Genomic DNA, 14,160 nt, shown 5'->3' with positions numbered 1-14,160 from the left:
GTGGCTGAACACCTGGGCCTACCAGTAACAGATGGGGATGGAAGAACCTGATGGGACTTTGGCTACTACAACAACAACTTAGGATATGTATAAGACAAGATAGGAGAAAGCCAGCCGTTCCGAGAACGAACATTATCCTATCCGTTCAGTATAAAATCTGCCCCGCGCGGGAATCGAACCCGCGACCTAGCGCTTACAAGGCAGACACGCTACCATCCAAGCTGCATAAATAGGCTAGCATCTTTACCGTTTTTTATGAAGAGGAGAAAATACCTAAAGAGATCGTTGGTTTCTCCCGCTCCGGGAATCGAACCCCGGACCTTGTACTTACATTCTTATCTGCGGTTCCCTGGTTATTAACCACCTCATCCAGGTCTGCCTGGGTTTGTCGCTTGGCGCGCTCCAATTCTTCACATCGCGCCATTATCTCATCGATTTCGCGCGTCAGGGAGAGAACCTTGGTTTCTTTCTCTCGCGCTTCGCGCTCTGCAGCGTCGCGCTCCGCGGCGATTTGCTCCGATACAGACTGAGCGAGAAAAAGAAAATATAATTAATATTATTATTACCTATTTTTTTTCCCCCAAGATGGACTGAAACAAATTGCGTTAAAAACAATAGAAGGAGAACTCCTTGTTTATGAATACCCTGAAGTTCCTTCGCATTCAAGGAGTGTGCTTTCAAAAGAAGGACGACGAATTCAACAAAAACCATGCTCCTTGGATTACACTCAATGTGCATCGCTTAAAAATTCAAAGAATTTTCATTTTTTTTTTCGTAGCGATGAAACAACTGCTGTATTAGACTCGTGTGGTCTGTGTCGTAGCATGCCCATCCCGTAGTATCCCTCTCATCGGATGGGAGACAAGAGACACAATACTTCCCATTTAGGTGCTGGGTCAACACGAGAACACCAGGAAGGACCCCTTGAAAGACATACAGTGTGTGCAAGAAAAATGTCTGAACTTTTGAAGAGGGGCACAACGTTTTCAATTTCTTTGCACATTACTATTTGTTTACGCGATACCGGGTCGGTACGTCAACACCACCCGGTAAACTTTGTCCAGAGAGGCAGTAAACTTGTCACGCGGTACCTACTAAAATATTAGATCGTAGCATACTCTCTCTCTAAAAAAAAAAAAAAAAAAAAAAAAAAAAAAACTTGACAAATTTGTTTAAACAAACTTGAAGAAAATATTTTGTTTTCACCTGTCATTGCTGGCTTCCAAAACAGGACAGGAGTTAAGGTGAACTGAATTCATAGGATTATTTAAGGAACATAAGGGACAAATAGGAGAAGACTTTAATGACTTTATAAATCTCTGACTCCGGTGGGCATCGAACCCGGAACATTCTACTTACTGAGCTGAGCTTCGGCCTGTTTGCGTCGTCTTTCCAGATCGGTTTTGGCCGAGGTGGCTGTCTTCAGCTCGGAGGCTAGGTCGGCTAATTCTCCTTCTAGAGATGCCTTGGTCTTCTCCAGGGTAGCTTTAGCCTGGAATCAGATCAGGATTGATTGATGAGCGAAAGAACAAAAAAGAATTGAAATGTTATATTTATAACCTTCGTGACCGAGTGGGTATCACACTAGGTTTGAACGTCAGAGATAACACCAAAAGTTATATTGTCTTAACGGCATAGCCGAGGGTATGGTGCCAGGTTTATTTGGCTTGTAGGCTTGTACTAGCTTATACTTGAGCTTTTTCTTCTGAAGCCATTAAGTAAACCCTTTTTAACTGCCAGCTAGCCAGACTAGTTAGGGGTTCGGGGGTCTGTTCCTAGTGTTCAGCTGTTTAGCCCCCAGCTAGAGACCATTTATTAACTTTATTGATATCTACATTGGCCGTTTCGTGTATTTGATCCCAATTATCACCTACATAAATTAAAAGAGTGTCGTCCGCAAAAGTATATACTTTAGCTTCAGTAATTAAAGTAATATTATTGGTATATAATATATATAATAACGGAGAAAGGGATATATTTCAGGTAACAGATAAGTTTCGTTCTCGGAACGGCTGGCTTTCTCCAATCCTGTCTTCCTCTTCTCTTCGCTTTCGGGATGACAAGGCCTATGCAGTTACAGTTCTCTCTATCATGGAACTGTAACAAAGGAGGTCTCATCGTCCCAAACAGCAGAAAGTCAGCCGTTCTGAGAACAAACCTTAGGATAAAGTTCCCTCGTGCTGGAATCGAATCTTCCAAACTTTTCAGACAAGATACGCGGTAACTCACTCGAAATAGGTACTAGTTTCCATGGTCGAACCGAATCCTCGAGAACTAGCTCTAGGGAGTCAAAACGTCGTCTGTAGAGGCGCTCGTTGAGAATCTGGTAGTCCAAGTTCTTTTCTTTCTATTGAGTTGAAAAAGAGAGTTTCTTTTGATTAAGGATGAGTATGTGGTTCTGTTCGGAGTTAAATTGCCTTATCTTACCTTCTTGAGTTGTTCCATTTGTTCATTGAGTGCAGTTACTTCTTGACTATGCTTGTGTCTCATTTCAGTAATCACTGTCTCATGTACAGTGCTGTCATCTTCCAACGTTTTCTTCAGTGTTGCCAGCTCTTGCTCACGCTTCGTTCTCAACTCCTATTGTTCTATTGAGTTGAAAAAGAGAGTTTCTTTTAATTAAGGATGAGTATGTGGTTCTGTTCGGAGTTAAATTGCCTTATCTTACCTTCTTAAGTTGTTCCATTTGTTCATTAAGTGCAGTTACTTCTTGACTATGCTTATGTCTCATTTCAGTAATCACTGTCTCATGTACAGTACTGTCATCTTCCAACGTTTTCTTCAGTGTTGCCAGCTCTTGCTCACGCTTCGTTCTCAGCTCCTATTATAGGTAACCTACTTACTTGAATATAAAAAAATCTCAAAGTTTCAAATTCTCGTTTTGTTATTCCATAAAACCCATAGGTAAAAATAATGTACCGAGGGGTCGGCTAAGGTAGGGGGGGCGGGAAAAAATGAAAATATGCCCAAAGGTTGCGCCATGCAAAAAAAAGTTTGAGAACCACTGTTCTTAGCCTTTTCCCACTCAGGTGGGGTCGGCGTTATTTAATATTCAGTTAGCGAAGCTCTATTTAATATGGAATAAATTTAATATTTAGTCTCAATTTCCGCCCGGAGCTCATATTGTCCTTAGTGTGTGGCTCTGCTAAAGCGTTCATAACAGATGTCGGGAAGCGGCTGGTGGACAAAACAGGAGACAGAAAGGCCATTGCCTTCCTCACACAAAGGATTTCCCTGGCTATTCAGCGGAGGAACTTGGCAACAGTCATGGGAACCCTACTTGGTTCTTCCAATTTAGAAGAAGTTTCTTATGTGATATAGTTTGGAAGAAGTAATATATTATGATAATGGTTGCTCGATTAGGTCTTACCTAGATCTTGAATATTGAGCTGAAGTTTCTTCTTCTCTTGAGCGTACACATTACATCTTTCTTCCTCTTCTTCCAGTCTGGCTTCCAAATCATGTAGAATTGCATCGAGCATTGGTGTTCTCAACAACGTATTTTTAAGTTTTTCAATATTATAATTTTATAATAATTAATTTTAAAAATAAAAAGTCCAAAATTTCGGCATTAAAAATTCTTGTTTTTTAAAAAACACATTTCGAGTTTTCCAACTCATTTTTTGTATGTACTGAAAATTTGGATTTTTTTTAAAATAAAAATATTGCCTGATGGCAATGTTTATTACCTGTGTTTCTAGTTTCTCTCGAATCATCTTGAGTTCGTCTTCCTTCTGGGTTAACTTCTCTTCCTGTTTGGTTACCTCCAGGAGAGGCTTCACCTTAGTGTACAAACGCCACCACTGCCAGTTCCTGAAATAGACGGATAGAATAACATGAAATGAACCTTTCTTTGTGACACCATATCTTGGCGGATTATTGTAGAATAATACATCGCAATATTGTCTTTCGTAAAGAAATACATCAGCCAGCCTAGTTAGCTTAGTTGGTAGTGCGTCTGCCTTGTAAGCGCTAGGCCGTGGGTTCGATTCCCGCCAGGGACGATCATAGCCTGCTGAGCCATGCCTACAATCTCAGCATCCTTCCATATGTGAGCTACGAATGGGTCTTGAGATACTTGCAGTAGAGATACCACATTTTCATTCAGGGGATCCATGTTCTTCATCAGCCACTTCTCGTCCTGTCTTCCTTCTCTCTTCGATTTCGGGACGATAAGACCATAGCAGTTACAGTTCCCTCTATCAAACCTCTTTAAAAAAAAGAAAAGAAATACATCCCTTTATGTGTAATGCCTAGTATACACCTGCAACATTTTCACCAGAAACATTGTTTCTCAACAATCTCGAAAATCCAGAAATGTTTTTGCAACAATCTAGCAATTTTTTTTCTTCCCTTATTACTGAAACATTTTTTCTCAACAATCTCGAAAATCCAGAAATGTTTTTGCAACAATCTAGCAATTTTTTTTCTTCCCTTATTACTGAAACATTTTTTTTTTGTCTTTTAGTGTCTAGTCTTGAAAGTTACTCAACAAAAATTTGTTTCGCAACACTTGCGCAACTATTTGCAATTCCAGTCACTTACTTGAGTTTGAGATAGGCGGAACAGTTGCGTTGTATAATTCGGATTGCGTTCAATTGTTGCAGACGCTTCTGGAAGTTGCGTCTTGCTAGATAACCACGACAGAATGCCTGCAACCAAAACAACACCATGTTTAATATTGACATTATGAAGTGTTTACCCCTTCATGTGAGTATTGCGTTCAATTGTTGCAGACGCTTCTGGAAGTTGCGTCTTGCTAGATAACCACGACAGAATGCCTGCAACCAAAACAACACCATGTATAATATGGACATTATGAAGTGTTTGCCCCTTCATGTGAGATTAATTACAGTTAGTTGTAAAGTAACTTCCCGAGATCGATAGGCTGTTGATAAGAAATGAGCTCCTGTTTCGATACTTGTGGTATCAGTAGGCCTTCAAGCCAGTGAAAAAGTGTCATGGAAACAAAAAGAAAAACCAAATTCTGGATCATTTTTAGCCCCCAGTTTTTGTACAAATTCATAAACCCAACCAAACTCAGAGGTGTAAAAGTTGAATACCGTCTAGAAATTCTAAAGTAACTTCCCGAGATCGATAGGCTGTTGATAAGAAATGAGCTCCTGTTTCGATACTTGTGGTATCAGTAGGCCTTCAAGCCAGTGGAAAAAAGTCATGGAAACAAAAAGAAAAACCAAATTCTGGATCATTTTTAGCCCCCACTTTTTTGCACAAATTCATAAACCCAACCAAACTCAGAGGTGTAAAAGATGAATACCGCCTAGAAATTCTACACACTAACAAACGACCATGGGCTAAAAAGTACTTTTTTTCGGATCTTAAAATGGACATTTCCACAAATTTCCCGATTTTATAAATTTGGACCTACTCAGTAATAAAAAAAAAGCTTAGAAATAATCTTCACATGGAATTGTTCTGATTTTGTAATTAGATATAGATTAAAAAAAATTGATATACAAATTATTCAAGATATTAATATATATTTTGTGTTTCTAATTGTATTATGTATAAACATTGTTAACATACTATCATGTATTTGGACAATAAAAATAATTGGATTGAATTGAATTGAATTCCATGTACGTATTAATCTTATTGGAATGGCAATAACGATTAACAATACATTGTTCAAGGAAGTTTCCTGTACATGATGCCATAGAAAAAACAGGGTGTCTCAGTTACCTGGAAGTTGACAATGAGGTCGGTGATCTTGTAGTCCCTCTCCTCTTCCAGATGGGCAAGTACCCCCGCGCGGAAGAATATCTTGGACTGACCCACCCTGTACAGGTTCTTGTCCAACTCTACAGCTTGTATCATCTTCTCGCATGCTTTCTTCCCATCCATGAAACCCTTGGGTATAATGTTCGGGGTGAGGAGTTCGTAACGCTGCTTGAATTCCTGTGGAAAAATGAATGAAGAGTGTAAAATACTGATAATAGAAGCATAGATTAAGCTTAGGGTAGCCAGCTTAGTTAGCTTTCTTCCCATCCATGAAACCCTTGGGTATAATGTTCGGGGTGAGGAGTTCGTAACGCTGCTTGAATTCCTGTGGAAAAATGAATGAATTGTGTAAATTCCTGTGGAAAAATGAACCAGATCGAGGCCGAAATCGATAAACTTCCACTCAATCCCCTCACGCTGGTACTCCTCTTGTTCCAATATGAACATGGTGTGGTTAAACAACTGTTGCAGCTTCTCGTTCGTGTAGTTGATACACAGTTGCTCGAATGAGTTGAGCTCGAATATTTCGAACCCAGCCATGTCGAGAATCCCGATGAATGAGGCACCCTGTAATAGAGAGAAACGGGAGAGTGAGACATACAGTATGAATTAGTAGATCAGTTGCGCTTACTTAGGTGAAAAAGAAAGTAGGAACTGTAAAATACTGATAATAGAAGCATAATAGATTAAGTTTAGGGTAAGCTTCCAATATTGTAAAAAAGAAAATAAATAAATTGAAAATTAAATATACAGTTGCGCTTACTTAGGAGAGGTTTCAAAGTCAAAGAAAAAAAATTCTAGGGGATTTTTCCTTTTTTTTCTACGACTTCTAGATCCCGAGATAAATCGATAAAAAAAGGTAAATCATAGATCTTGAACTCTGACGTCACGGCATTCGCTCCGGTACGCGATAAAGTCACATCAAATGTCCCGAGCAAAGCTCCTTTGCAGGGAACACATTGCCCATACACAGTACGATAATTGGCGTGAATTGGTTGGAACGAATCTATTTCCGAAAAATCATAGTAACATAAGACGTAACTTCTAAAAGTTCATCTAAAAAAATAGCAATAAAAAAAAAAAAAAACTCAAAAGCGGTTTGATAGACATTCCCAAAACCATTTCGAGCAAAATCAGTCAAGAAAATCTATGTATGTAGAATTCTAGAAGAACTTCATAGAAGAGATCTTTATTTACCAAAAACCAAAATCACCTGACGACTAGCTTATAACTTGTTTACTCTCATTTCAGAGTGAAATTAGTTACTTCCCCATAGTTTTCCCTTAATGAAAATGATAACCTATAACTTTTACCCAGGACAGGAAACCAAAATTTGGGGTTAGATCTAATATTAGTACTATACTATTATACCGCTCAGAACGTCTGACAGACCGCGGCCTGTCGGAATGTGTGAGGCGGGAAAAGCTTGAAATATTGGTCTGCCAAACCATCTGACAGATCTAGGTCTGAAGTAGAGATGGGGATCGATCTCCGATTTAATCGAAGATCAATTTTTTTGCAAAAAATCGATCGGTTTTTTGAATCGATCTTTTGCCCTTGAATCGAGATCGATTAATCGAAATTTGAAGAGAGATCGAGTTTTCGATCTTTTTTTTTTATTTAAGAGGGGTAAAAAAAAATCAAATAAAAATAATCCCCCGCCAAAAAAGCGAATTTCCCACCGAACACGTTCCCATCTGAAGATAGATGCATTTTTTTAATATGAGCATTGTGAGCGCGCGAATATTCAAAACTCGCATTTCGTTTTCGCAAGGTAATTGAATCAATCAATCAATCGCAATTTGATTTCGTCTGTTGTGTCTTTTTTATGTTTTTGAGTTTTTCACACAAAAGTCACAAAACACAAGTTTATGAGCATTGTGAGCGCGCGAATATTCAAAACTCGCATTTCGTTTTCGCAAGGTAATTGAATCAATCAATCAATCGCAATTTGATTTTGTCTGTTGTGTCTTTTTTATGTTTTTGAGTTTTTCACACAAAAGTAACAAAACACAAGTGCGTGAAAGATCGAAGATCGATTTTCTTGAGATCGATTCTTTAGGTGAGATCGATCTGAATTCTGATGGATCGATTTTTAGCCTTTCGATTCGAATCGATTCAAAAGATCGATCTTTCACTCGAGATCGAACATCACTAGTCTGAAGCTTTTTCCGAAATGTCCCGAGCAAAGCTCCCTCGCAGGCAACGCATTACTGTGTTTGTGCGCATACGTTTCTGCGCAGTTCTTTCTGCTCCTCCGCTGGCGCGCTTGCATACTGGCGCTACCTAACGGACGAAAAAAAAAAAAAACAACTGCGTAAAGTTTAACGTCACACATATTTGAACTCTTTCATTAGAACCGAAAATGAAAATTGAATTTCCGACCTTTTACAGTTATTTTTTCGGAGTTTTGACCGCGGATTTGGATTTTTCCCAACTTTTTACATAGGAATCGACCATTTATTAATAATTTTTACCCATTTGCAACTGCTTCATGTACCAACGGAGGTCTTATCGTCCCTAAATCAAAGAGAGGAGGGTATTAGGATAGAAGAGAACGTTCCGAGAACGAACCTTAAGATAAAGTTCGTCCCGGGCAGGGATCGAAACCGCGACCTGGGCGGTTACAAACTGCAAGTATCAGGTCTTCATGGTGGCAAATGGGGCTCCTGTTTACCAGGCAAGCGTCTACGCCACCGAGGCAGATAAAAGAAATCAATTAAACGTTTATCCCACGTCCAAATCAAATTGGTAGAGAAAAAAAAAAAAAATCTAAACTATCCACCAACTTGAAATTTCAAAGTTGACTTTAAGATACGGGAGATAAGACAGTCGTTTCTGTGTTTATCATTACATTCATTGCCATTCTTTGAGTTTTTCTTGTTTCTACATTAGGCCGCCCACTCACTATGAGGTTGACCTGGATACGGGTCATTGCGTCAATGATAAGAGTTTGGTCTCTATATGTTTCCTAGGAACAAGTCTAGGGGACTCCAAGTATAATGTTCATAATCAACTAGAGTCCACTGTCCACTAGGATAATGTATCATTGTAGGTACTAGAATGAACCTTGAAAACGCAGCTCTTTTAGGCTTGAGGAGGTCTCTTCTTGATCCCTTGTGTGCCGCGTCCATTTTTGTTTAGGACTATTGCACTGAAGGACTATTCCACTATTACTATGTCCACTAACCAGGATAATGGATTATTCTACTAGAAACTAGAACTAGAGTCCCCTGTCCACTGGGATAATGGATTATTGTTCAGTGGACATTCAAAACATGGTTGAACCATTAGTGCAGTTTTCTTGTGGATCAAGGTGAATAAGGAACCTTGAAAATGCAGCTCTTTTAGGCTAAAAAAAAGCGGAGAGCAAAGAGCTTTTTGTTTTATGCGGTTTGAATTTGTTGCATCGCGTCGCTTCCCTTTACCTGCTCGATGATCTATTCTTTCGATTTCCACTGTGTTTTTAGAGCTAATAGGCACACATTATGGTATCCAGGGAACGATTGATTCGGTTGACTAACCAGCGGAACATTCGCTCGTAGCATGCCTTGGATATTGCCTCCACTGCAAACTCCACCTGGGAATAATATTTATACAGAATAGAATAAAATATACCTTGCTTATCCTGCACAGATGAGACTAAAAAGTCCCTTTACCCCAGCAGTCTAAACAAGGTCTCGTGTTTGACTCTGCTACTGAGGTTAGCTTCCGCGGCTAAAAAAGGCATAGTTCACAGACTCACAGTCTGCTCAGTGAAATTGACAAGGTACCCCTTTACCCCAGCAGTCTGAACAAGGTCCATGTATGTATTTTATGGGTTGAATAAGTACTGAAAAGTTTTTGTATTACTTCAAGACAGGACACAATTTATTTACTCCTATGCCCATCCAAGAACGGAAAAGTCTGATTAGAAAATATCCGCCCTGGCCGGGATTTGAATCCAGCACTTCCAGGTTGAGAGTCAGTGCTCTTAACTAATCCACCACAGACGTGGACTCTTTCTTAATAGGTACTAAGTTTTTTATAAGTTTCAAAACAAGGAAAGTGCTTTTTGGATTGCATTTAAGCTGGATTTAATTTACTCAAGTCCACACACATGGGCTTGCTGCTTAGCGTGTAAATAAATAAATAAAATTTATTTAAGTCGGTGCACTCACCTGTTCTTTCGTCTGGCTCTTGGTAACAAAGTCTCTGCCCACTTTGATACGTGGTTTCAGGAATGCCTTGGTCATCTCAGTTATGCTCAGACCCAACAGCTTGGCAATCTTCTGAGCTACAGTATTATCTGGTAGTGAAGCTTGGTCATCCTGAACCGCAGTCAACCATCGTGAGGACTTGTGCTTGGTCTTTAAAAGCAGAGAGAACCCTTTGAGGAACTGCCAGCTTGCTAGGCTGGTTAGGGTTAGCTGTTCTCCTCCCTGTTTATAGTCCCACAGCCAGACGCTAGTCTTCTCTCTGTTTAACGTCCCCTAGCCAGACAGGACAGTGAAAGTTGATTAATAACACTGTGATGAGTTTGAATAAAAGTATACCTCTTATTAAATCAAATCAAATCCCCATCCGTGGCACAAGCTCTGCTTATACGGATGGGTATACCATTTATATGAAAAATGTATGTTCTGAGTTTTTTGTCGATCAAATATAAATGGAAACTTGTTAAATAAATATGTAAATGAAGTTACAATTTTGGCAATATAAATATCAAATGGGTCAAGGTATAGCTGGAGGACCTTAAACAGGGAGCAGACCAGTGTCGTGTTATGGTTATGGGACTATAAATAGGGACCAGAGCAGCCAAACCCTAACCAGCCTGGCTAGCTTTTGTTGTTGTTGTTGCTGCTGTCTCAATGTTTACTAGCCAGCCTAGTTAGCTTAGTTGGTAGTGCGTCTGCCTTGTAAGCGCTAGGCCGCGGGTTCGATTCCCGCCCGGGGCGGGGATAATGTTCGTTCTCGGAACGGCTGGCTTTCCTCCTATCCTGTCTTCCTTCTCTCTTCGATTTCGGGACGATAAGACTTCTATTGTAAGCGCTAGGCCGCGGGTTCGATTCCCGCCCGGGGCGGATTTTATCCTGATGGGATAATGTTCGTTCTCGAGGCGGTAAGCGCTAGGCCGCGGGTTCGATTCCCGCCCGGGGCGGATTTTATCCTGTAAGCGCTAGGCCGCGAGTTCGATTCCCGCCCGGGGCGGATTTTATCCTCATGGGATAATGTTCGTTCTCGGAACGGCTCGCGCTAGACCCGGGTTCGATTCCCGCCCGGGGCGGATTTTATCCTGATGGGATAATGTTCGTTCTCGGAACGGCTGGCTTTCGTCCCGGGTTCGATTCCCGCCCGGGGCGGATTTTATCCTGATGGGATAATGTTCGTTCTCGGAACGGCTGGCTTTCGTCCTACGGCATAAATTAAGTTAAGGTTCAGCCAGCCTAGCTAGCTTAGTTGGTAGTGCGTCTGCCTTGTAAGCGCTAGGCCACTGGGCTCGATTCCCGCCCGAGGCGGATTTTATCCTGATGGGATAATGTTCGTTCTCGGAACGGCTGGCTTTCTCCTATCCTTCGATTCCCAACGCCAAATCCAAGAAGTGAAATGGCCAGCCTAGTTAGCTTAGTTGGTAGTGCGTCTGCCTTGTAAGCGCTAGGTTGTCGGCATAAATTAAGTTAAGGTTCAGCCAGCCTAGCTAGCTTAGTTGGTAGTGCGTCTGCCTTGTAAGCGCTAGGCCACTGGGCTCGATTCCCGCCCGAGGCGGATTTTATCCTGATGGGATAATGTTCGTTCTCGGAACGGCTGGCTTTCTCCTATCCTTCGATTCCCGCCCGGGGCGGATTTTATCCTGATGGGATAATGTTCGTTCTCGGAACGGCTGGCTTTCGTCCTACGGCATAAATTAAGTTAAGGTTCAGCCAGCCTAGCTAGCTTAGTTGGTAGTGCGTCTGCCTTGTAAGCGCTAGGCCACTGGGCTCGATTCCCGCCCGAGGCGGATTTTATCCTGATGGGATAATGTTCGTTCTCGGAACGGCTGGCTTTCTCCTATCCCGTCTTCCTTCTCTCTTCGTTTTCTGGACGATAAGACCATAGCAGTTACAGTTCCCTCTGTCAAACCTCTTTAAAAAAAAAAAAAAAAAGCAGACCAGTGTCGTGCTATGGGACTATAAATAGGGATCAGAGCAGCCAAACCCTAACCAGCCTGGCTAGCTTTTGTTGTTGTTGCTACCGTCTCAATGTTTACCTACCTGCTAGGATCTGATAAAATATATGGAATGTTCTCTCGTCCTTGGCTTGACGGATAGCTCTGGATTTCTCCAGTAGGTAGGTTTCAATATTAGCGCCGGCAATGTAACCCGAGGCGTCGAAATTGATGCGAATGAATTTACCCTGGAATGAAATAAGAGGAGATGTAATAAAAGGCGTTTTTTTCAAAGTTCACATAAAAAAAACCACCTTGGTAAATAGAGGGAAAAATATATGTAGAAAGAAGAGATTATGTAGAGTCTATGTTGGTCCAAAAAAGGTTAAGAACCGCTGATGTCTGTGTAGACATTAAAGAGACCAGATAGCCAACCAAGCCTTTTATTTTATTTGGCAGCATTGACTTGTTGAGTGGTTCAGGCGGCGTAGTGGTTCCCTCTATTAGGCCGGCCATTAACAATCAGGTAGACCTGACAGGTCATCTGAGAGAATTATTGTTGCTGCCATACACCAACAGGCGCACCTATTCAGGCGAACTTGTCAGGTCTACCTGATAATGAATGGTCGGTCTAAAAAAAAAAAAAAAAAAAAAAAATTATGGGAGAATTTGGTGTGCACTCTTATAAAAAAAGGGGGTGTAAAAAAAAAAAAAAAAAAAAAAAAAAAAAAAAAACTCAAGGGGTACTTACGAATCGGGAAGAGTTGTCATTTTTGACGGTCTTGGCGTTTCCGAACGCCTCCAGGATGGGATTGGCCTGCAGGAGTTGCTGTTCTAATTCACCCTGTAGAAAACAAATAGATTTAAATTAGATAGCTTTTCTTTTTCGTCCTGTACACAAAGACAGACACAACTTAGATCCTTCCAATAATGAGACTACCTGTGTACAGATTTTTATTTATTATTATTTTTTTTCTGATATGACATCACTTATCGTCGGGACTTTAATCAGAGTTTAAACTCGGTTTTAACTCTTTGATGAAGCAATCTAATTGGCTGAAATCAGATAGGTTCTACAGCTAAGGTAACAGAGACTTGCACAAGGTTGGGTTCCACTCTCACTGAGTGAGAATATACTAAGGTGTTCAAAAAAGTGGAAGGTAAATTATCGAACTTCTAACTTTTTTAGTAGGTTTTATATATAAAATCTTTAATCAGAGTTTAAACTCGGTTTTAACTCTTTGATGAAGCAATCTAATTGGCTGAAAATCAGATAGGTTCTACAGCTAAGGTAACGGAGACTTGCACAAGGTTGGGTTCCTCTCTCACTGAGTGAGAATATACTAAGGTGTTCAAAAAAGTGGAAGGTAAACTATCTAACTTCTAACTTTTTTAGTAGGTTTTATATATAAAATAAAAAAAAAGGTCAATTCAACCACATGCTAATTAGATATTGATGCTGAAACCACTTACCTCAAGTGTCATACTACGCTAGTTGATATCAAGATACCAGAACAAATCATAGTCAGGACAAGAATGGAATTTGAAAAGGAAATGGACCGACAGAACAGGACCAAAAGAACATAAAGAAGGACATAGAAGGAAAAACACAAAATGTTAAGGATAGAGGAGAGGAGAGAGTATAAAAGGAAAAGTCAAGAGTAGAAAGAAAACACAGGATGGGTAAAAGGAAGAACAAAATAGAAAAGGATAAGGGAAAAGGAGGAGATGCAAGAAAGGAAAAATACAACAAACCAAGGATAGAAAGTGGATAGAGGACGAGATAAAAGGAAAAGATAATAGACCGAGGATAAAGGTAGAAAGGAAATCCAATAAGTCATAGCCTGCTGAGCCATGCCTACAATCTCAGCATCCTTCCATATGTGAGCTACGAATGGGTCTTGAGATACTTGCAGTAGAGATACGACGTTCTCATTTAGAGGATCCATGTTCTTCATCAGCCACTTCTCAGCTGAGTAGTCCACCTAAAAGATAGACGTAGAAAATAGTAGGGTAAGTGTACCATTTATTCGCCCACCTAAAAAACGTACTATTTATTGGCCCACCTGCCCACATATATTTTTCTAATTTTTGTTTTTATGACTATAATTTTTGAATAGCACTGGTTCGATAGCAGTCTTTAAGCCCTTTAATCTTTTGATGAAATTGGATCTTGAAAAAGTTCGTCCAGTTCAGACTTATGTGGCGTATGGTACAGGTGGGCCAATAAATAGTACGTTTTTTAAGTGGGCGAATAAATGGTACACTTACCCTATAACATCAAAAATCAAATC

The 14,160-nt window shown here is 40.3% G+C and overlaps 1 protein-coding gene across 1 annotated transcript in view; it reads right to left on the bottom strand.

Moving 5' to 3' along the window:
- The window catches only part of LOC103514485 (myosin heavy chain, non-muscle-like), a gene marked incomplete at its 5' end in the record, with an annotated part of 67,047 nt that overhangs the window by 34,015 nt on the left and 18,872 nt on the right, over window positions 1–14,160 (bottom strand). Inside the window, 9 exon segments of the mRNA XM_026827444.1 lie at window positions 3,690–3,813; window positions 4,546–4,652; window positions 5,704–6,309; window positions 8,651–8,713; window positions 9,224–9,322; window positions 9,903–10,030; window positions 11,973–12,114; window positions 12,618–12,710; window positions 13,711–13,851. Coding sequence (XP_026683245.1) covers window positions 3,690–3,813; window positions 4,546–4,652; window positions 5,704–6,309; window positions 8,651–8,713; window positions 9,224–9,322; window positions 9,903–10,030; window positions 11,973–12,114; window positions 12,618–12,710; window positions 13,711–13,851 — 1,503 coding nt within the window.

Source organism: Diaphorina citri, unplaced genomic scaffold, assembly GCF_000475195.1.
Source record: "Diaphorina citri unplaced genomic scaffold, Diaci psyllid genome assembly version 1.1 scaffold1152, whole genome shotgun sequence".
NCBI classification, from domain to species: Eukaryota; Metazoa; Arthropoda; class Insecta; order Hemiptera; family Psyllidae; genus Diaphorina; species Diaphorina citri.
Note: the sequence above shows the minus strand (reverse complement) of the source record. Positions and strands in the feature narration are given on the sequence as shown.